This window comes from Apus apus, chromosome 2 (assembly GCF_020740795.1).
Source record: "Apus apus isolate bApuApu2 chromosome 2, bApuApu2.pri.cur, whole genome shotgun sequence".
Classification (NCBI taxonomy): domain Eukaryota; kingdom Metazoa; phylum Chordata; class Aves; order Apodiformes; family Apodidae; genus Apus; species Apus apus.
In genome coordinates, this window is record NC_067283.1 from 133,817,463 (window position 1) to 133,841,764 (window position 24,302).

The window sequence follows — 24,302 nt, forward strand, 5'->3', positions numbered from 1 at the left end:
CTTGAGTAACAGTAGAAAGAAAAAACATTCATAACACTGCTATTTTAAAAATGATTATAAGTTTTAAAATGTCAAGGTTATTTTTCTTCAGCATTTTTGACTGCAGTAGACTGTCACATTTCTTACGCTAGTTTTACTAGTGGTCACTATGTGCTTAGAATTCTTTGATATGTGATTAACTGCCTTGTTTTTCACCTGGTCTTATGGAAAACACACTGCTTCATTGCATATGTGCTTCTTCTTTGTGGTCAGAACTCTTTGCTTCTCACTCACCTGGGATGTACAAAGATACCATAAAGTTGACTGTCTTGGTAAATGTAGGGATGCCTGATTTGCAGAGCAAAATATCTGTACTGGGCAAGAAGTATGGAAGAATGGATATTGTTAAACAGCTAGGGATTAATATTCAGGTAGTGTGCTGCTTTCCAGGTGAGGTGCAAGCTGTTTAGTGCAGTGTCATACAGCTGTGACATTGGTGTGCACTTGGGTTCCTAGGCTCTGCAGGTGCATCTTACCTGTTAGGATCATGAGCTGAGTTGGAGTGGCCTGGGAACGCTGCTGAGAGGCTGTAGCCATGCATTGTCCTCCACAGCCTGGAATCATCCATGCAAAGATGTCAGGTCCAGAATTTCAGACCAACACTTGTCTGTGTTGTAGCTGGAATAGGCGAACTCACTGCTCAGCCTGTGTTTAGAAAATTTAAGTGTATCAGAATTATTTCCTAAGTCAGGTGTTGGGAGCATTACAGATAGTCCTTGGGATCTTTTGTTGTGCTTCCCATCTGAGTGTGAGTGATTATGGAAGAGAAAATTTTACATGTCTTGTTTTCAGCTGATAATGTGAGCAGTGCTTGGCTGTCAGTGTGTACTTAGCTCTTGTACACCACTTTTCATCATCTGAGGTGCACCTGAAGCAAAACCTGCTCCAGCTTGCCATGGTCCGTTGACTCGTCACCTGGGCTAATGTGGAAAGTCACTCAGCAGGAGCAGGGCAGAAGCAGGAGCCATCTCCCATAGTCATCCCTTCTCCTCAGAAAGCATAAGCTATGAAAAATATCTTAAACAATAAGCTCAACCTTGGGAAAATCTAAATACACTAGAACCAAAACCTCAGTGTTTAAATATATCTGATTTGCTTTCCTATTAAAAATTTGGCACATTGATTGATGGTGGGTTTTTTTGCTGTCTGTAGCTTTGATTCATTTAAGTTCCTTGCTTAACTTCCCGATAAGCAAATAACAAAGTGTTCTTGCAGCATAAAGGAGCAGTGATTCTGTTTTCCCCCATCAAGCCCCAGTGGGAAGGAATTAGCTCCACTAAAAGACTTTTGCTGCTTTAGATTGTGTTTCATACTGTACAAGGGAGAAGTCTAAGACATCTTGTAATCTTCATGCCGTGTCTTCAGTATTCTCACTGCTCGAATGAGCCCTTATGGTATATAATAACATTGGAACAAATTGAACACACTGTAACAGCTTTTATAATTTTCTACAATTTAAACAAGCAGTCAAGTGTTGACACTTCATCCATTTTATTTAAATATTTTCTTGAAACACACTTGGTGGCTTTGTTTCTGCAACAGGGAGAGGAAAGATGCTGTAGTCCTTGAGTGGTAAGAATGGTTTCTGAGAGAACTTCTCTAGACTTTTTCTCCTTTTCTCTGTTAAAGGCATTTTGGGATTCGCCTTTTTAGATGCGATTAAAATTCTGCTCCTCCTGCTCTACTTGGTCTGAAAGATCCAGAGAGGGCAACAGTTCAGGTGTTTTTCAGAGCTTTTCATAGCTGCTCCTGAGACCTGAGAAGCAACCCTGGCTCCTCACTCTCTGTGATTTCCACTGAGTTTATTTTTAATGGGCATGCAATGAAATGTTATTTGTAATGTTAGTTAAATGTATTTGCAAGAAAACAGCTGTGGCTATTCTGAGATTTTTAGGATGAGAGAGGCCAGGAAAGGGCTTTGCAAACTATAGGCTGAAGCTTAACTAATACCTCTAAAGCACAGGCAAGGTGATCTACACCAAACACTACAGCGATTTAATGCTTCATGACTTCAGAGTATTAGAAATATTTCTGTCAGTGGCCTTTGCATTGGGATTATTTTGAGAGCAGTTCAGCCCAGCAAAGAGGAATGTCTGTAGCTGTGTTTTTCTAGTGATAGGGTTTTCAGCTACTGAAAATATTTGTGTAACATTTATTTTGCTTTTTCATGAAGCATAAATCAAATTAAAGGGGAGGTTTGTGGTGTCGTAATTTTTGCTGTGGTTTTACAATTTGAGTTGACCATTGGTCCTAAGACTGCTTCCTTATTAATTATGCAATTATCTTCCATAGCTTTTTTAATAATTATTCAATTACGTGTTTGTTTTTAGGTAAGAATACATCTAAAGTGTGGCACATAAAGCTTATTCCTTTCCAACATTAAGTCCTAATCAAGTTTGGCCTGAATTTGCAAATATAGATGGGGAAATTGGTTTGTTGGGTTTATTTGTTTGGTTTCTTTTCATGCTTTTTCACAACAGGCTTCTTCAGTGTCTGAAGTAGTAAAAAAATCTTTAAACAAGCCCTGCTAGACCAATCCTCAGTTACCTGATGATCACAAAGGTGATTTGAATATGATTAGACCAGTTTCTAAGGTAATAGAACCTGGGCTGAGTCAGCCTTCCCTGCAAACCTTCAGAAACTGAGGAGGGGGACTGAAGTGATTGTATTTGTATTTTGGTATGCAGGGAACATTAGTTCAGCTTTAGGTGTTACAGGAGAGAAAAGTGAGTGCTCTCCTGTTTTTGCAGAGGGAAGGCTTTTGTGACACAGTATTTCCAGGAGAGTTGGTTCAAGGATGCTCCTTTCTGGAAGGTTATCTGTTGTTGCAGTGCTTATGATGGGAACACTTGTCTGTTCAGAACTGAGCTGTATTTGAGATCGAGATGACCCAGAACATCAAACAATGCCCAGAAGGCATGTGGCAACTCCTGTATTTAAAATTCAACCAATTTCACCTGGAGGTGAAACACCTTTTTACAATGTCAGTCTGAACCTTGATGGTTGCTAATGTCTCTCTCCACCATGACTGTCTTGCTTTTTTTGTCAGATTACACAAGAGGAGGAATTATTCCTCCAGAAACTAATAAACCAGTAGTTCATCTAACTTTAATGTTTCTTTAGAAATCAAAAATTCATTGCTAGCCCAATCTATTAGTCATCTTCTCAGAGGTGGCAAACAAATGCTGTCATATATCTTTTATCTCATTTTTATATTTTCATAGCACTTCGTTATTACCTTCATCTAAAATAAGATGTATTCTGGCCCTTAGACAGCAGACTTTGACATACATGGTTTCCTTTCTTATTATGTAAGAGGTCAAATCCTCCAGTTACTCCCCTTTTCCAGAGCACACTGCCAACTTGTGTCCCCATCCCCATCATCCTTTGTAGCACCGAACTCCAGTGCGAGGCAGCTGGCATCCTTGAGCTGAGCCTGCTCCTCTGCTCGGAGTCAGCCAGAGGCGCGTTTGAGAAAGTGGTGGGAAAATGGGAAAATTTTCAATGGAGGAATTTCCCCATTCCTCCCTGACTCAAGGTTGCCAGCTGAGCATGAAGAATCAGGCAAATGCTCTATTTCCCAAGTTATAAGTAGGTAAACTCTGTTCGCTCTTGGCTATACCACTGTTTGGAAGTGAATATGCAGGAAGTATTGCCCCTCAACATACTTTCTTTCACAGACTTGGACAGATGCTTTGGATCCAATTTCTCAGTTTCTTTTTATTGCTGGAAGAATAAAACTGTAAGAAAAAAAAAAAAGAGAAAAAATGAGGTTCATATAGTCTAGGACTTCATAAGGCAATGCTGAAAAGACTTTGGCTTAATTGTGCGAAGGTAAGCGAGGTTTGACTTAAAGAAGACTGCCCTGTGAGATGAAAGGCTTCCTTAAGCGAAAAAGGTTTTCTTAAGAATAGTCATTAAACATAACTTCCTCACTTTAACATGTAATATTTTTGTGATTTGTGATCTGAAATGCTTAGGGTAGGGTATCATGTGGAGAGCTCCAGTTGTTTGACCAAGTGACTAACACAAGTGAAACATCTGCTTATTCATGGAGCAACAAGTTGGACAAAACTCCTAAACTTCACTCACAAAACTAGCTTTATGCATAGTATTGCAAATACTGAGATAATTTTAGTTACTCAACAATCACTACTTTTTTGTACTTGCTGAGTTCCCACTGCTCAGGACGTGTGTTGAAACACTGCACCAACACCAGCCACTATGGACCTGGGTTATTTTTGTGGGGAAGTGAGAGCTTATGGTCTGCACCTGGATCTTGGCTGAATCTTTATCTTAATGAGTCTGAGATGTATCATCACGGTTGTGTGATAATTAGCAACACTGGATTGGTTTTTCCAGGTAAACCATTTCTGTTCAAATATCATATTCTATCATTCCAAAAGGAAATGCAGTGAATGAGTGTATTCCACTGTGGAAGTCAAATTTTCTGCAACTTGGGAGGTATTAAATTAAACCAGTATGCTAAGAGAACAATTATAATTGGTTGGCACTTAAAAAACCTACTGAAAGTGCTACAGCTATTAGAACCATTTAAAAATCTTGATTGCAGAAAGAACTGCATGTATTAATCTATAAAATAATTAATCTAGGCTCTAATTTATCCCTGTTCCATAAAAATGGGCTTTTGAAATTAGAAGTTACTCTAGAGTAATTAAATAAATGTACTATGTTGCAATGTTTTATGAAGGTGGATACCTTAAAAGGCTCATAGTTTAACATTTTATCTCAGTTATATTAGCCTTTCATCTGACCTTTTCTGCTTTTAATAAAGTTAACAAAGTCTTTGAGATTAATCATTTAATGAAAGGACTAGTCTATAAATTATGGTATGTTTTCTTATTAGTTGTGTTATTTAACTACCAGACAAGCTTGACTGTAACTTTTATTCTTTCCACCTCTGTCTTGTTTTGGCATATAGGAATATGCGACGACTTCTAATATTTAACAGGGAGCATTGGAATTGCAAGCTTGTTTGTTTCATGCAGACTAACACAGTTCATGCAAATACTCAGCTGGGATAGCACTGTTGGAGAGGGGGATGGAGGTGGGTGATAGGTACAGTGCCTGAATGCAAATTTTGCTGGTAATTTTAAGTGGGCTTCTGTCATATATTTCTCATTAGTGCACATACATTTCTAATGTGAGGGCACAGGGTGGTCCTGTCAAGTCAAAAATAATGTGTCATCTTTGGGGCAAAATAATTCATGATTGTAGCAAGTACTTGAAAACTGCTCATTCACACATATCTTGACAAAAAATGTAGACTAGTTCTCAATGAACTTGCTGAAGTCTACCTGAACTATGAAGTCCTACTGTTCAGTAATATGTTTTTAGAGGAATTTATTAGAGACTGATAAAAATAGTAGGAGGAGAAAGATTGGTACAATCAAGGATGAATGTTGCAATTAGGAGCAGATAGTACTAAATGGTTTTATTTCACTCAATATTAGTGACATTTTAGGGAGAACACGATCACAAAAGAACTGCAGGAAGACTTGAAAATCTAGAACTTGTACATTACAGTGAGAAATGGGAGGTTAAGTCTCTTTGTGTTTATGCAAATCTATGTTAAGTTATGACTCAATTCCAGCACACGTTAGGCTGAGAAGTGATTTTTCTAATTCAGCATCTTTCTCTCTTAGTTTAAAAGATAGTCTATTAGCAATTCAGTCTCTCTGAGTCTAAACAAACCTTCTTCCAATGACGTTAGTGAGCTACAGAAGCACCTTGAAGACTTGGTAAACTCTCCATCATTTTGAAAGTGTAAAAGAAGACTTGAGTGTCCTTCAAAAAGTTAAAGTTAATTCAAGCCAAAGGAGTGGGCTTGATGCAGTAGTTACAAGGAATATGCAGTAGTTACAATGAGTTACACTCAGAAGGTGTGATTAGGTGGTAAAGGGTCTTACTGGCCTTAAAAAAAATCTGTGAATCTGCCAGTAAATCTTACAAGCCTTTTCCATAACAAAATGCCTCCTTCCCCAGTTAAGCCGTACCCATTTCAAACAGACAGTCTTTATTTGTACAGTGTTTCAATAATCTTAATTACAATTAAAAAATAGAGCTATTTTTATCTTGTCAGTTCCAGAGGAAGTTAGAAATGTGAAACCAAAATTGTTTGCAAAACTCTTGTCGTACATTGCTGAACAGCTTGCATTTCTTAGTTTATTTCTAGTTATTTTCTTTTATTCGTCTGTGATGCAATTTATTTGACAAAGTTTTCTTGGTAGTCACAAGGTGCGAAATGCAGCACGAGTTAAGCAGCTGATATTACATAGCACTTAAATATCTTTCAAAAAAACTGAGACAAAGCAGCTTTAAAGTAATCTTATATGAATACTAAACAAGTTCATTAATCTAGTAATGAAAACCTAAATGAAGGTGTTTCAAATAAAATAATAAGTCCTAATGGTTCTTGCACCTTTTGGCTAGTGGACTTCTTCCACATAAAGGTATTTTGTCACGGTTCCTTCTGTGAGTATCAGTAAGGTTGAATATTTTCGTTACTTTTAGATCCTTACTCTTCAAAAACTTACATGAGGAAGATTTGTATAAAAGACCCTGTTATTAAATAGGGTCCTTCTGTAAGCACACAAAATTCCTAAACATTTCAAAAATTGACAATAAATTTACTCCTGCCACTCACCTTGTTAGCAGGATAAAATGCTCTGTCTCAGAAAAGAAACACTGAAATATCTGAGAATCTCATTTGGATTCAGGGTGTGGTTGTTTTTATCTGGCTGTGCCTCTGAGAGGCCTATTAATTCTCTGTTGTTTGCTGAGTAGCAAAGCTGAATTCTGTTTCTGTGGGTGGGAATATTCTTTTCATATGGAAGCATTTGCCTTTTGTTGATCCTAAAAAAACAAGTGTCCTACATGAACACACAAAGCTCTGAGTTAACATGTTAAATATGCAGTTTGGAAGTACAAGTTAGCTAAGCCTTATTCCTAGAATTCTTCCCAACTTCTCTGAAGCTCATGCAAGTAATGAAGTAAATAGGAAAAAAGAAGGTTTAATTTGTGTTTTGTAAGGAAGTTGGAGGTAGAAAATGTTTGCCAATGAAGAAGTGTGAAAGTTAAATCTGATTCTCTGAACATTTTTTTTAACCTTTGAGGAATTTTACCATATGAAAAATAAGACACATTTATGGTGTGGAAATGTTGAGAGATTTGTCACCAAATTTGTAATGATCCAGAATAGCTGTTACGAATAACAACAGAAATATCCATTGATTCGTGAATTTCATTCCTGGAAAATGAACTGTAATGGCATCAGTGTTAAAAACTGAAAAAAACCCACCAAAACAAAACAAACAAACAAAAACATTCCGTAGCATTCCAGGAAGACCATGTCTAAGCTGCTCTTGATGGGATGGACACAGGTTAAACGGATCAAATGGATAGGCTTGCAGCTCCCCAAGTAGTTTCCTATATGAAGTAATATGATGAGTGTTTCTATTAGGATTCTTCAGGGCTTGGTACATCCTCAACTACTCAGTTTCCATTGGTGGTTTGGAATCAAGTTTTAAAATTACAACAAAGCACAGCTGATGTGATTGCTATTGGAATTGATGAAGAATAATGAGAACAGGCTGATCATCTGGCCAGGGTGTTTATGTTACTGTAAGTCCACTCTGTCCACTTTGTTCACACCTTTCTTGTACTGGAGTCCCAAAAGAAGATGCACTGTTTAGAAAAAAAAACCCAACACTTCCTTGGAGCTATTGCCAGCCCTATTGCTAATGTAGCCCATACATTACCTTCTTTGCCACAAGGTCTCACTGATGCTACTTGTCCAGCAGTGCCTGCAGGTCTTGTTCTGCAGAGCTTCTGCCCTGCTTGTGTGTCTCTAGTCTGTTCTTCTGCAGTGGGTTGTCCTGTTCCAGTGCGGGACTTTGGCTTTTTGTTTTATGAATTTTCTGAGGTCCTTGTCAGGCCACTCCTGGATTTTGAGCTTTCTGAGCAGCAGCTCTGCCTTCCAGCATGCACAGCTGCTCCTTCCATATATTTAATGAAGACACAGTCCATCCCTGTTTCCTGGGTCATTGTTGAAGATGCAAAGGGTGCTGGCCTGGTGTTGACCAGCTACTGCTACTAGTGTGGGTCACACTACTCATAACCAATCAGCAGTTAGACCTCAATTTCTTGATGGCTACCCTTTGAGCCCAACGGTCCAGTCAGTTTTCTACCCGCTTTTATTCCACCCTTCCAGTCCATAATTTTCCTGGGAACTGAGGTTAGTTTGTCTGGCTTATAGTCTCTGGATCCTACTGCTTTTTGGTTTACAATAGGCATGATGCTACCTTTTTCAGTCATTGGAGACTTGTCCTGATTGCCACAACTCTTCCAAGATGTTAGAAAGCAACCTCTCAGTGGCATTGGCCAGCTCCCTCATGCAGCCCATCCATTACCATTAAGTTGTATTAATTGTAGTAAGTCCCAAATTTCATCTTCCTATACCAAGAGCAGTAGCTATTCTGCCTTCTCCCCAACTCTGCTGCCAGGTAGAGACCTCAGAGTTATTTTAATTTTAAACCACAGCAATTGCTTTCTTACTATTCTTTTGCTACTCATGATATCTAATGTAGTGAATAGTGAACCACAGCATTTTTTCCCAAGCTATCTAAAAGTTTTATATGGAAAGAAGGATGTAAAAACATCTTGGCTGTCTGTGCAAGGCACATTGAAGGTTTGAACCAAGGATGTTTTTGATACAGGATCAAAAAGCTTTTTAGTGACAGACCTTTAGATACTACTCAAAAAACTCATCCCTCCCTTAAGCAGCAAACACATCACGCTTTCATTTGCAGGTGACATTTTAGCTGTAAATGTCTGAGACTTCTGAAGAATGCTTTTGATAGTAGAACTAGCTGAACAAATATAAAGCTCAGAAATCCTTTATAGAGACATCTTCCTCAAAGGAGCAAGTTAAAAATTATTTCAGTGGCAGTCTCTCCTGATTTTCTTCAAAACTGATTCTACAGATTTGGTCTACAGTGCTACTGAATTTCTGAGAAGCAGATTTTACTGAGCACCATTTTTCCCCCCAGATATCTCTCTTTCCTCTGACACTGTGTGTGCCTTCATGCAATAATTCCAGTCAATTCAACCTTGTAATATGCCACAGAAAAACACTTAAGTGTGAAAAAAACTTAATATACATTTTTACTTTGTGGTGGCAAATGTTCAGGAAAGGATCGTGGGCTGCATAGGAATACAAGAGAGAAGGTACAGGGTACTGTTCCAGCTCAGACATCAGCTGCCATCATCACTGAACAATTTATGCTTCCTCAGTTTCCCTAATGACAGCAATTACTTGAGGAGTGTGGAGGTGCTGCTTCTTGTCTGTAAGATGCAATAAAGAGGAAGTAGTCTTCAATACCTTCCTCATTAAACTGGTCCATCTTCTGCTGGAATAATCTGACCTTGCATTTATTTAGCACAAGAGCAGCTTTACCTGATCAAATGTTGTGGATATGTGTAAAAAAAGCAGTGTATATGGGAAGTGCTTCCTACAAATGTATTTTAGGGATATGTAAACAAGTCTGTCTGCAGGGACAAAGCAGGCACCTTAACATGAGCAGCAGTTTATTCAAGTTCTCCATCCAAAGAGCCAGAAAACCTAATCAAGAATTATTACCCATCAGGGCCAGTCTGTCCACAGCTCCTGGTTCTTTGCAGTGCCTGTGACAGCACTGTCTCGATCACCATGTAGAACTTGGAAATCCACCAAAGAAAATGGGTCCTTTTCCTGTTGCTTAGCTAGCTAAATTGGATTTTAAAACAGTTCAGTTCTATTAACGTTATTAAACCTGAGGAATTACCTTCTTGGACAGCAGAATTTTTGTAGTTGTGGCTGCTGTTTTTAAAGAAAGATAGAGTAAAGAAAGAGCTGAAAGCAGACTCTGGTCTCCAGGCTCCTGAGGGATTGTGGATGACTCTAAAAAATGTACAACTTCATTTGCTACTAAAAGGAGAGCAAGTTTGTTGTCAGTGGGCTTAATCATCCATCTGTTGTCGGTTGGGATCATCTGGATGTTAGAAAATGTTTATGGATTTTAAACTTGGAAGCAGTTGAAAACTACTAATGTGGCTTTGTTGAGGGGAAAGAATTTGAGCAGCTTGGTTTCTCAAAGGTTAGATTCTCCATCCCTATGAGCAGAGACATTAGGCTTCAGAGTACTGGCATTTTACAGCTATCCCAAATTCCCTCAGGGATGTGCACTGTACAAACACCTTTTTGGCTGGAAGTTCCTGGAAACAACTTGCAAAAGTAAATTTGAGATACAAGGCAGAAAAACTAAAATTATCTGAGGACAGAGGTTGTTGTGAAGAATCCTAAAGTAAAGTGGTTTTACCTGAAGAAGGGATATCTGGATTGCCTGCCTGCTTCCCCCCCTCCCCAAATCCAAACCCACAGCGACAACAACCAAGGCACAGTGGAAGGTGCTGGGTGCTGGCTGAGAAACATCAGTGCTCAGTTGCCCATCTCAGAGCAGACAGATACTAAGAAACAAAAACCAAACTTGCACTAGTGAAGTCACAGAAATTATTTTCAAATTATTTTTATGCCTTGTATTCCCTAAGTGGGACACTTCTAGAGGTAAGACTTTTAGCAGTATTTTCCTCACACACATGCATTGCGGGTAATCTGAAGTATTCAGGAGCAGAGCATTATTTTCTGATTTCATCATCATCATGGAATGAGTTGGGCTGGAAGGGACCTTAAAGATCATCTAGTTCAATTTAAAGTTCTTAGTTTGTGCTGTTTGTAAAATGCAGTGAGGTTACTCTAGATGTTTCATGTCCAATTTAATGCTGCATGCAAAGTCTACTTGGAATAGTGATCCTGAATTTGCCTCTGTCTCTCAGGCCAAACTTAGCTGTAGCCATGGGTCAAGTTAAGCACCAGAGGAAGAAGATCTGTAGCCTGTTAGGGAGCTTTTTCAGAAATGCATACAAACAGACAAGATTTCAAAGAACCACAGAGCTGGCAAGAAGGTCCCTAGAGAGCCTCTAAACATTCTCCATTGCAACACAGTCTCGCCAATGCCTTTGTCATTTCTGTCACATTTATGCTGGTCTTGAAGACTTACTACAACAGAAACATTATAGACAAGCCAGTCTGTCCCAGTGCTGTTTGTAGAGCTTAGGGAGGTTTTTCTAGTATCTAAGTCTTTCCTGCTGCAATTTAAGTGCATTAGCTCTTTTCTTTCCGTTATGAACCCAGAGACATGGTTATTTCTTTCCTCTTTTAGCAGGCTTTTATGTGAGGTTGATTTTTTCCTTTCTTGGTGTAGTAGTTTATACGTGCCCCTACTGATCAACATCCTGCTTTTTTTTTTCCAGTGTCTCCCGTTTGTGAAAATGGCTTAACAAGTTCTCTTCATGCCCTCAGTGTCCCTGCTGCACATTCCTGGTTGGTGTCATTACTTAGCGTGGGAAAACTCTACTGTGTCGTTTTGGTCTATAATTAAAATATCCAATCGTGTCAGACCCCTGTGGTGCTCCTCTCTGTATATCTTCCCATTTTTCACTCCCTAAGTACACTGTCCACTCAGTTTGGGTCAAGCTTATAATATAAAACCTTACAATATACATAATTTTCTTTGTCTCTTCTGGTGGCCTTACTGATTACCGTAACTTTGAGCTTATCTACAGGTTTTATGGAATCAGAAAGTAAGTTCAAAGGAAGCTATCATGTATCCTGAGGACATGGGGTAAGGTGCTGGGTCATGTTATATTCCAGTAGCATCTAGAGATGACAGTGCTTTTTGTGACTCGCATTAAAAGCATTGCTCCTAGGTGTATGCTTTGGGGTTTCTTCATAGTTAGAATGCATTGCAGAGGTAGTTTCTGTAGGTAGATTAGCTTTTTAAGTCTTTAAGGAAGGAAACATTGAGAAATGTAGATTGTATAAACAAGATCTGTTTTGGTGAAATTGTAATAGAAAATAACAGAATGGTAAGTTCCACTAAGAGTTAGCATTTAGTTAAAATTTAGAGCTGTGACAGAAACTAGGTTTTTAAGCCAAGAAAGTGTGCATTATTGGAGTTTTTTGTTTTACTTTTTTATTTGACTTTGTGAGAGAAGTTTCGGGTACCTTTTCCTTTTCATTTGATTTGGGAGAAGATTCAAGGTGTCGTTTGCTACAAAATGGAAAGCCCAGCTTTTTCCATCTCTGCCTTCAGTTGTCAGACTGTCTAAGGATTCCATGCAACTGCAGTTCTTTGCATTGGACATTACTGCAGCCAGATAATATCGGTTACAAATTATTACATATATTCAAATAAACCAATTCTTATACTGTACAAGCTGCTCTCTAGAATTTGATGCAGACATGAACAAGGCTACTTGCAGGTTTTGTCAGTGCCCCATCATGACTTAAGGTGAAAGTCACCAACAAAACTACCATAATCTCTGGAAAGAAAAATGGAAAGAGATACATATATGAACAGCACGGAGAAGATGAGTAGTTACACACTATAATATAATATTATAGATAGTGCTCTATTATAGAGAAGAACAGTTCACCTTTTATAATATAACCAGAGGATCTGGGCATCAGCACTAACCAAAGAACATACTTAAGACACACTTCTCTGGACAGTGGGTAATCAAATGGAAGAAATCAGCACCACAAGATGGTTTGGAGACCAGGATCAATCAACTGTAAAAAGGATGGACTGCATGGGAGAAAGGTCCAGCAAAGGCTGTCCATCACAGTGGTAGGAATGCAACTTCCTATTCAGAAAGGCCTAACACTGTTGATGGCTGGAGGAGTATAGTGCAGAAAGAGACCCTGTTTCTCCCAGTCTTTCTCCCAACATTACCTGCTGCCAGAGAGAGGGTAACAGGCTGGCTGAACCTTGGGATTTTTTTCCAGTTCAACTGTTTTTAAGTTCTAAGTAGCACTAGTCTGCATATTGTCTAAATAGTGCTAAATAATTCTGGTAACCAGAGTCACAGTACTCTTCACAGTCAGGGACCTTTTAGATGCAGGAATGTTATGTGTGTTATTTAAAGTGTTAGATGTAAATTACAATGCAGTCTTTCTTTTGAGCATTTGTCTCCATATAATATGAATCTGAGCTCCTTGTCCTGCACCTGGATTCCTGTAGCTTCCTGCTGCAGCACTTGTCCTGAGCTGAGAGGGAGTGGAATGCAGATGGAAAGGGAAAGGAGAGAGGGAAGATGAAGTGGCTGGGGTACTGCTGTGTAGAGTCAGGCACAGTTTAGTTGGTTTCTAGATTTAGGTCAGAGGTAAGCAGAAAATACTAATTATAACAATGATGGTTATTGACTCCTGGCATATTACTGCTTTTTTGTGCTTTAAAAATCCTAGCTGAATCTACAAGCAGATGAGATGTTGAAGAATCAGCCCTTTGCTTCCCAGTTACAGAGACTGAAATAAGATTAATGGGTTTGAATTTTTTTTTTTTAAAGCATCTTTTCATTTGTATTTCAGAGCAGAATTAAGGCTCCTTGTACATGCTACAGATGTCACCAAAATAAGTCTTAGGAAAACTTAGGAAAACTGAAGTCTGGACAGTTGCTGTTTTTCTTGCACTCAAGCTTTAACCTGTGCACCTCACAGACTGACCTGGGCCCTTGCATTAATAGCAGCCCCTGGAAAAACAGGCAGCAGTCTTGAAGGCTACAGTTAGTACCTGCACAGCTCATATCTTTTCAAGGAAGCCATGGTGTGTTCTTGTTTTGTCATCTCAGTTCACAGCCTGTACACAGCTGCAGAAATATGTGGCTGCTAAAGGCTGAAATCCCTAATATTGGCAAAGCCTAGGATAATTCTTGGGGTGGTTTCTTTTTTCCCCATGCAAAGGGGCTAGGAAAGTTCCTAAGCTGTTTGCATGGAGGTGTCACTGCCAGCCTTGAAAATTGTTATTAGCTCTTCAACCATCATTACTCTGGAGCTCATAGCCACCAACAGAGTGAAGGAGATGGGCTCTGACAGGGCAGTGCTCACTCTCTGGCTGTACTGGAGTGGCAGAACCAGAGGCTAAACGTGTCAGGACTTCAACACTCTGCTGCAGTAACTTGTTTTCTCGGACTAAGCAATTTTAGCCCTTCTAACTTTTAGCTAAGAAACAAATTTCACTGTGCAACTAAAACTAATTGACAAAAACAACCCGAATTATACACGTCTTTAATTTTAAATCCCTAAGATGTGCTAAATGGGAAGCACTGAGGAAAGTTAAGTAGTCTGCCTACCTCTTCCTTTAGTTTCTAATTGCTATGGGTACTTTTCTTGTCTACCAAAACCTGCTGACTAGATTTTAGGGTAGATGTTAATGTGCAGTCACAATTAAAAGCACATATACTCGATGCTGGTGAAGCCTGCAAGTGCTCTGCATTTATGTCTTTTCTTTCAGGGTGCTTGGGGGAAAGAAGGAATAATCAAAGTTAAGACTGTAATTTGCTTGCTTTCTGGTTTCCATGCAGATCCTCTGTTTCAGTCAGACAAGTAGCTGCCAGGAAATCTATTAATGGTAAAACAATTTTGAGACATGGTGCAGTGTTTTTGACAACATTATCTTGATATCTGCAAAAACTTTTTCACTCAGTATATTCAACCTAGTAATTTAATTTCACTTAATCTAGTAACAGTTTCGTTTTACTGTCCCTTGACCCAAGTAATTACTTCAGGTTTCTAACTAGAGAGCAAAGGGGAAGGGACTGCACATGGTCCTCAGGGCCTTAGCTAAGAGAGTGCTGTGAAACACTCCTGTAATAATTTAACAGGTGAATGCTCCTGCCTGCCAAGTCATCTCTCCTGCCTCTGTGGAAAGGCCAGGATCACTGCTTCGCCCATGTCTTGCCTTGGTCCTCCCCAACTGTCTGTGTCTTGGTGTCACCTCCCTAAGCCATGCCAGTCATAGCTTGGGCCCTTCTCTCAGCTCTCCATGTGACTTACCTGGGCAAAAGCATCTGCCTCCCTGTTTTAGGTGTAGAACATCCTTTCTGCATCAAAAAAAGAACACTACTGAATACATGTCCCCATTGTGGATAGCATTATTCCATGTCTTATGCTCCTTTTCTCTGGCTGTTCTCTTTTCCTTTTTGATTTGCAGTACATTTTAAATGCATTAAGAGACGAAAAAGTGTGATTGCTCTTTCACTGTTTCAAATAGAGCGTATTTGGCTACTGCATTCACTAAAAGAGATGGCTGTAAAGGCACGCTGGGTGCCTCGTCTAATTTCAGACAAGCCTTGGGCTCTCAGTACACAGCACAAGACAGAACCTAATTATTGAAGTAATTGCTATTGCCTTCTCTAGGACATCAGGATTTCCAGACCCAGAGCCACCTTTGGAGTCCCAGCTGTGGACCCTGCTGGCAGCAGTGGGATGTGATGGCAGACTGTCAGCCTGGGAACAATTTGACTATACTTACCTGGAATGAGTTACTTATTTAAAATCTCACTTCTCTGTATTTTGACCCTGAAAAGATTCTGTGACAGTGGAAATTTTCCCTTCTTCACTCAATGCATTCCAATTTCAATGGCTGCATTTCTGAAACAGTGGTGCTTTTTGTTTCACCTATTCTGAGAAACCTGATGCTAGCTAAGGTTGAGGTTGAGCTCTGCAAGATTAATGGGATCTGCCAGTTTTTCTTGTGTGTCAGTCCTTGTAGGAGTGGGAAATGGAAGGTATTCAACTAATAATCATGAAAGACTATTTTGCAACAATAAATCTTAAGAGAGAGAAAAATCATCCTCTTCCTTTTTTCCTATCAAATGACTGCCATTTTTCAAGTGAAGATGTGAAAGCAAGGTGAGGATGTAAAAGTAAAATAAATACTGGGTACAATGTTAAAAAAAAATAATTCAGATGCTATTTTTAGGTAACATTTTTAATTCCAGTTTGAACAATCACTTCAGTCCTAGGCATTTATAGCATGCCATTCTATTTAGCAAGTACACATCTGGCTCCTGAAAGGTTTTTAATTATGTATGAGTTGACATGTATATGTGTGTATATGTGTATATATATGTGTTTGCTGAGTAAAAATAGTATTCAGTTTATGTATTTTGAAAGGAAAGAATTGTCTTATCTACACTTTTCCAATTAAATAGGAGTATTTTGAACTTTCTGATAGACCATAAAGTTTATCCGTATTCTCAACTTTCTCTTAATGATGAACAAAATGAATACAGAACATTGTAATTGATTGAAGAAATATGTATTAGTACAGTAATCAAAAGGAGGGCAATTTGGTGAGGAGAGAGATCTAAATCCATCTACTCTGGCCCCGAGTACCTTTCAAATAGGATTCTGGTTATGAAAACTTGCATTTGGGGAACCTCCTACACCAAGTGTAGCAATGCAGAGATTGAGATTTTTGTGAGGAATAGATTAAATTCTAGCTTCACTCTGTTAACATAATTATAATAATTCAGTAATAATCTTGCTTAGATCACATCACTTGTTCTGGGCTGCTAACTGCCATCATCACTGGCTCTTTTTCCCCTTGGTATGAGACTACAGGTGGTGTTTGGATGTAACACCATAAACACCTTTACAAGAAAGTGAATGCGCTCAATTTCTTTGACTAATTCCAAATTCCATTTATATAGCTGTAAACACTGTTTGAAGTTTTAGCATGGTCACGATATATCAGAAGGATGGTAGGGAGTGTTTAAACTAATAGAGGTTTGTTTACTTTGTACTTTACTGTTACTCTTATCAAATTACCTGCATTTGCTGCATCATTGGTAAAACTTTGTGCCATGTGGAGCTGCTCACAAACTTTCAGTAACAGGTTTTGGGGCAGCTGGACACACTGATGCCTTGTTCCCCCAACCAATCTTTGCTTACCATGTTTTTAATGGGGTCTTCACCCATGTAAATTTCATATGAATGAAAAAAAAACAACAAACACCCTCAAATTAATGAGAAAACAGCATATTCTGTGCACTGTAATACAGAGAATGCAGTAAGCCAGGGCAAACGCTACTTGCACTTACTGGTAGGACTGAGGTTCTGTTGCTGAAAGCAAGCAGTTTAACCTTTCAGCTTTCAGAATTGTCAGCTTCTCTTGGTGTTCTTTCTAGCTTGTATGACTTCTGTTTCACTCTTAATATATTTAAGTGTTGTCAAGTCCCTCAATGTGTTTGTACCGTGGCAAAATAGCTATCACAGCAATTCAAATTTACAGATTGGAAGAACTGTGCTAGGGACAGTTGTTAGAAGAACAATTGTTGGAAGAACTGTGTTAGGGACGTTGCTTTATTTGCTCTGTCTGCTTCTAGGATTAGTTCTGATGTGTGGATTAGCCAGAGCCCACATACAGTTACAGATACACTGCAGAGTCAGAGCAGCTCTCTGAAATTTCTGTCCCTCCCTCCCTTAAAGGACAGAAATCCTTTCATTTCCCTGTTTCTTTTCTGAATGGCACCTCATGTAATTTCATGAAACTTAGTAAAACAGGGAAAGACTGTGAGATTGCAGACAACAGTGTTGCAGCAAGAGTGTTCATTGTGCATGAACTCTTTTCTGTTGTTGCTAAAGTATGTTGTTGCTTTGCAGCTTTGATGACAAAAATACGCCATTTATTGTGTAAGAACATTACGTATGAGTCATTACAAGTTCTTATTTTACTTCCTGCTACTTTATGTTCACAGCTTGTGGGACAACATGATCTGTAGGCTAGAGTGGGGAGGATTACTACAGCTTTGTTTCAGAAATTACTCAAAACTTAAGAACTCCCAGGTCTGAACAGCCCTGACCTGTGCAATAAGATCAGATCTGAACTTTGTTTCAATTACCCCGGAGTTTTTCTATTAATAATGAACTAGATAAATATACACTGTTTTGTAGATCAAATGAAAGAGGCGTTTCATCACCAATATCTGGAGCATCTAACATTTATTAGTAATTATATTATTTTAAAACTCAAGTATGCGTTAATCAAAGTAACCATAGATATTTTGAAGGATGTTTTATTGTAGTAGCCATACTATTCTTCTGGTCTAATGGTCCTACATCTAAAATCTACCATGATCTTAAAGAGTTTGGTAAAGAGACAGTAAAACCATTGCGCATCCTGTTGGTGTGGTTGTATTTTTGTGATACAGAAGCATAGAATCATTAAGGTTGGAAGGGACCTTAAAGATCATCAAGTTCCAACCCCCCTGCCATGAGCAGGGAACCCTACCACTAGACCAGGTTGCACAAAACCTCATCCAACCTGGCCTTAAAAACCTCCAGGGATGGGGCATCAACAACCTCCCTGGGCAACCCGTTCCAGTTCCTCACCACCCTGATAGTGAAGAATTTCTTCCTAATATTTAACCTAAATCTCCCCTCTCTCAGTTTAAAACCATTACCCCTTGTCCTATCACTGTTTTCTCTAATGAAAAGCCCTTTCCCCAGCTTTCCTGCAGGCCTCCTTCAAGTACTGGAAGGCCTCTATAAGGTCACCCTGGAGCCTTCTCTTTTTCTAGGCTGAACAGCCCCAACTTTCTCAGCCTGTCTTCATAGCAGAGGTGCTCCAGGCCTTTGATCATCTTGGTGGCCCTTCTCTGGACCCTCTCCAACAGGTCTATCTGTATCTTTCTTGTGCTAAGGGCACCAGAACTGTGCTCCATCTGGGCAGAAGAGAGCTCTGCTTAAGTGCATCCTTATGAATATTGGCATTTCTAGGAGTTGGCTGCCTGCTGGAAGGGCCCTAAGGGAACTTTGTGATTAAACATCCAGTTGTGATTGTATCTAGGAGGGCAGGTTAGAGCCCAAAGGGAACTTAACAGAAACCTGCATGTTTCCTCTCAATTTCCAGCATCCTCTGGGAAAGGAGACTGAAAGGCTGGCATTAAATTGGATTGCAGGTTTGGCTTAGGAAGTAGCTCTACTGATCGTCAAATACAAGGAAGCTTCTTGAATGGATTGAAAATGTAAATGAATGCAGTTACTGCAACAGAAATGCTGCTCAGAACCCCCAATACATGGGTCATTCTTACAGTTCCCCCTCCCCACATCTGACCTTTAAACCATCCAGGGATGCCTGTTTCCACCAGATTTCCTGGGATGGTTTGGAAGGTGTTGGCACAGGTTGGAGCAAGGGTTCTGCTACCCCTGAGCATTGGCAGGAAGCTCTTTGGCTAGCAGAGGGTGGTGAAGAAAGCACTTCAATACCTTGCATTTCAAAGCAAGTTTATAACATCAGCTAAATGGTGCAGTTATACTGAGAGTATAGAGGGACACAGAAATGCATTTGGTTCGGGAAGATGGTTTGCATGGGTCCCAGTCTTCACTTGAGCCTCCTCTGTGACATTTAAAGCTTAATGGCGTTAAGTTAAATCACATGTGCACATTTTAACTGCTTTGTTGAGCTGAGGCATAAACAAACACATGAAAAAGAATTCTAAATTAGAGAAACTGCCAATTTTGCAATTACTTTAATCCCTCTTACATGGTGTTTAAGTGAGAATGCAAAATCTAAATTTATTAATCCAATTTTAAAACTATCACCTTTTTCAAGTAGTCTCTACATAGTATATGTAGCCATATACCTCATTTTAACGAAAGCACAAATGAAATAAACTATTTTAAGACACACAATATATTATAGGCATCTCATACAGGTATATAACCCTTCTAAATTGAAGTTCCCTAAGTAGGATATCCCCTAAATAAATCTGTGAATCACTGGACCATAGTGATCACAGAAGCAAGAGAAGGGCTGCAAAGGCAGGAAATACAAAAGTGATGGCAGAGTCCTTGTACCTTTTGAAGAAAGTCAAGCCTCACCAATCTAGCAGAGCTTTTCAGAAGAGTTTATAGCCATTTTTGTACCTGGATATGGTCACCAAGGTACAGTTGGGTCTTTAAAGCTCCTGGATCAAAGTCCTTTAGAGAAATAAGATACTGTGCGCTAAGAGGTATTTTCCTCCTGCAGACTAATACTTGATTAAAGGACGTAGAAATAAATTGCCAGGCTTCATAATGGGGACAGGCTCTATTGGGCTGCCCAGCCACCTCTTTTTTGGCACTCTGAGTATTCACAAAAATTAATGTTAGCTGCAAAGGGAGTAAAATAGCAAGAATAGCAAGTTGGCAGAATTTGCTTTGACCGCTTCAAATATTTCATACCAAATTTCATACCAAAACTGATGTTGACTGTGAAAATGTGACAGTAGAAAATGCCTAAGCAATACAACAGCCAAAGACATTTTTTTGTCAATAACTGCAGAGTAATTCAGTATATGTGCTATGCATATATATATAACAGGATTCACATGCATTGTTTTCAAGAAGAATGAACTGGGAATCACTGTGGATAATAGTCTGAAATTGTCATCTCAGTACCCAGGAATGGTAAAAAATGCAGTGTTTTATGCAGTCAAGGAAGGAAGAGATAAGAAAGACAAAGCTTCCATAGGTAATGTTTTGTGGCATGCTGCTGTCTCATCACAAGTCCATTCACACACTGGTGTTTACAGGCACTATTGGGCTTCTCATCCCAGGAAAGGTGAAACACCATTGGAAAAAGGAGAAGAGTCACCAGCAGCCTGCAGTCTTGGAGAAATTAAATAGTTTTTGTATGAGGAGGGCTCTACAGCTTGGGAAAAAGCTGCTGAGTTAAGGTGTGGTAAAAGTGTATTAAGCCATCAATGACATGAGGAAGGTGAAGAAAAAAAGGCAGGGTGCTACTCCTACAGCTGACTAAGTAAGAACCATAGTGTGCCCACATGAAATGCACACCATGCATTGCCACAGGGGGCTGTGGAGGGAAGAGGTGTAAATAGGTTAAAAAATGGGATTGATGATCCCATGGAGGATCCCTCCATCCCAGGTAGCCAGCCTGAAAGTGTGGGGTCATGTCTGGGCAGTGCTAGCTAGCAGGCTCACCCCGTTGTTGTTTTTTTAAAAAAGGGCCTCATAGATTTAAGACAGAGGGTGCATGAGTGAAGGAAGAGCTTCCAGTGCATTTTACTGTTGAAGCTTCATCTATTTCACTTGGGGTTTTTCCCACTCAGGAGCTGTTTAGGAGTTTTAGAGTCTAGTCAACCTGTGCTCTGTGTAGTAGAACTGCTTCCTTCCCTGAGACCTCGTTTCACAGGATTTCATGCAAGTTTAGATTGAATCCTCAGCTATCACCCATCCTCTGCCACAATGAGGGAAAGGTTAATGTATTGCAAAAGTAACTGTAATAATCCTGTGCTGTAATTTAGTCATTTTAGTGTATCTAGAGGATTAATTCTCAAATGCATTAAGCAAAACAAGAAATAACGCACACTTCATATTGTCTCCCTTACACTGTAGTCTCATTTAATTAGCCACTGAAACAACTGGCTGAAAGCTTTCCCTCTGCCTGGTTGTTTGAATCATGAATTTTAAAGACTTTTGAGAGAATGACTCGGGAGGTGAAACAGCAGGGTTTCTGATGTTATTTATAAGCTCTGTACTGGAAACTATTTCAGTGTTTGTAGCCATGAAACTCAAGCAACTTAGCCTGTAATTTCATCATTTGAGACTAAATGACAGGAGAAGTATTGCTGTCAGCACCCCACTAAACAGCATTAGCATTCTCCATTGCCAGTGCTTACTTGAAAAATGCATAATGAAATAATTGACATTAAAGCCACCTATCAACTACAGGTTATCCTGCAAAAAAAGACATTAATAAATGCACCAAAATTAATGCTATACATGTCTGCAATAATTGGGTTTTCATTGCAACAGTGGTTCTGAAGACTGTGATTAAGTGAGGACAGCCCCCAGCATGTCTCTGCAACACTTGGCACAAGCAGCCAACTGCTCCACAGGACTTGCAGCACCAGGGTTGCTGTGGCTGGAGGGGAGCCTTCCAGCCAAGCCATCCCAAACACAACTGCTGCTGCAGCAAATTTACTCCCTGACCATTAAAACTTGTGACTTTGCTATGTTTTAGACAGGCACAAGATGCACATTAAAAATATATGGTATGAAATTATGTTCCAGTTAATATCTTTCATCTGTTTTGTTCTTTGGTAGCTGTTTGACATATATCCTTAGAAGGAAAAATCACGTGCCTCCCCACCTCTGCCCTGCAGCTTTGACCTTTCAAAATGTCTGGGGCATCAATGCTCCAGCCATGAGAAGTGAGAGGCTATTGATTCTGTTACTGTGTAGACCTATGTGTATCCCCACACTCCTGTTTCATAGGGTGTGTAGGAGCACAAAGCTGAGTTACCACTCTGGTGTGAGGAGGACAATGCTCTTATCTTCTGTATTTATGCTTTCCTGGTGCATAGCAGTTTTTAACTTCTTTTATTGCTTTAATAGAAGATTGTGATATGTCCCTTTGCCTTTTTTTTTCCTATTTCAAAGTACTCAATGTAAATTAAAGGACACACATATTTCACCATTATTTCCAAAGCATTGTAGTTTTTTAGTACATTCCTGAATAGTGTCATTGGCATTAAAAAGGTCTGAGGTTGGAATAAACTTGATAATGAAGTGAAGGAGTTTTTCATGTTTCTAAAGGAAGAAGTAGGGGGGGAAAGCCATCTTTAGTATGTGGAACAAAAAGGAATCTGGTTTCAGATCAGGTGTTTGTATTGACATCTTACTACAAGCAGTACCTTTGATAGTATGCAGATTTGTCTTGACAGGGAGATGAAGCTTGAACATGTTGGTACTTGGAAGATGCAGGAGATACACACGTTATCTTGCAAAGCCTATTTTTTTTAGCTTCGTAAACTTTTGGAAATGTTGAGCAAAATATCCTTTGTTAAGCCATTTCCAACTTTGCTGCTGGGAGGTAGTACAGCTCACTCAGTGGGGCACTGGCCCAGGCTCAGATGTCTGGCATCTCTTCCTTTCTCAACTACTGTGAGAAAATGAATGTGCCATTTCATCTCTGCGTGCCTCTGTCATCCTGCAGTCCCTCTTGTCTGTTTAGCATGTATGTTCTTCTGAGCTGGAGTCTTTTTTATTTGGAGAGGTATATACACCGTAAAATAGTGGAGTGGCAGATCTGTTGGCTCCTCGAGGGACTACTGTAAAATGAAACCTAAAAAAGTTACACATTATTGTAATTTGTTGCCATATTAGCCTCAGTATATATGGCAATGTACATGTAGAGGTCAGTAGTCCAAAGTTCTACCTGTAATATTGAAGACCCAGCACACCTGAGAGAGGTTATACAAACGGTGGGGAATTTCCCATAGTATTTGAAAGTTTCATGGAATATTTGTGTTGTGAAGTTTACTTGAGAGCAAAGACAGCTGCAAAGCCATTGATAGGGCTGTACAGCAGATGTGTGCTGACTTCAAGACTCACGTTTAGTTTCCTTTGCCAATTAAATGCCATTTGGGATATAAAAAGGAAAAGAAAGAAAATGTAGGGAGGAATGTAATGCAAAGTGTTTTACACTGAAAAAATACTCTGGAGTTACTGTGTGCTTTCCCCCTTGAAGATATCTGTGTTTTATGGAAACCGCCTTTGGAATCATTCTGATAATCAATAACCAATTTTACAGTTATTGTTTGCACAAATGACCATAATTTTAGTGCTTAAATATCTGGCGATGGAGTGTAATTCTCATGGTGACTTACCATAGCAGTGCATATGAAAGCAATAGTGCCTGACAGTGATTGACAAGAAGCAGTGGTCATCATTGACACATTCATCATTCATGTTGTGGTTCATTCATCCTTTTATTTAAATAGCAACATCACATCTTCCTAAAGTGGCAAGAGAAAAAATGTGGCAGTTTATTAAAGTGTGAAGAATTGGTGTTTAATGTGGACATGTTGTAAGGCAGGTAAATATTCTGGTCATCAGCTAATTCATATTCATGTTGTGCATTTCATGCTGAGGTCAGACACTAGAAAGGATGAGCTGTTTTTCAGAATTCCTAAAATCCTGTTAGTGGATTTTCATCAAGGTACTCTTACCCAGCTGAATACTGAAAATACATTGTCAGTATCAATTACCAAAGCAGCTGCTTTTACCTGCAGTGCATCAACCTGTGTGTGAAATAATAGTTGGTTATTGCAGAGACTCATGAAATGAGTTCAAAACATGAATGAGCTTGAGTTGAAGAATTTGTTTGTGATGTGTCAGTTATAAGAGATGTCTGAATGAGCCAAGGAAATGGCACCAAGGGATAGAAAGTCCCACAGAAAGGTTGTGGTTGGCAGACACTTACTGAGCTCATCTGGTCCAACCCCCCCGCTCACACAGGATCAACTGCCCAGGACCATACTCAGTCAAATCTTTAAAATATCCAAGGATGGAT

The 24,302-nt window shown here is 39.4% G+C and overlaps 1 protein-coding gene across 4 annotated transcripts in view; it reads left to right on the forward strand.

Moving 5' to 3' along the window:
* CPQ (carboxypeptidase Q) overlaps positions 1–24,302 on the forward strand; it is a 153,856-nt gene that overhangs the window by 124,075 nt on the left and 5,479 nt on the right. Inside the window, exon 7 of one of the 4 annotated variants that reach the window (XM_051611176.1) lies at positions 11,410–11,479. The exons of the other annotated variants lie outside the window; for them this stretch is intronic. Within the exon in view, the coding sequence (XP_051467136.1) occupies positions 11,410–11,479 (70 nt within the window). The remainder of the gene's footprint in view (positions 1–11,409; positions 11,480–24,302) is intronic. 4 annotated transcript variants of the gene reach the window in all.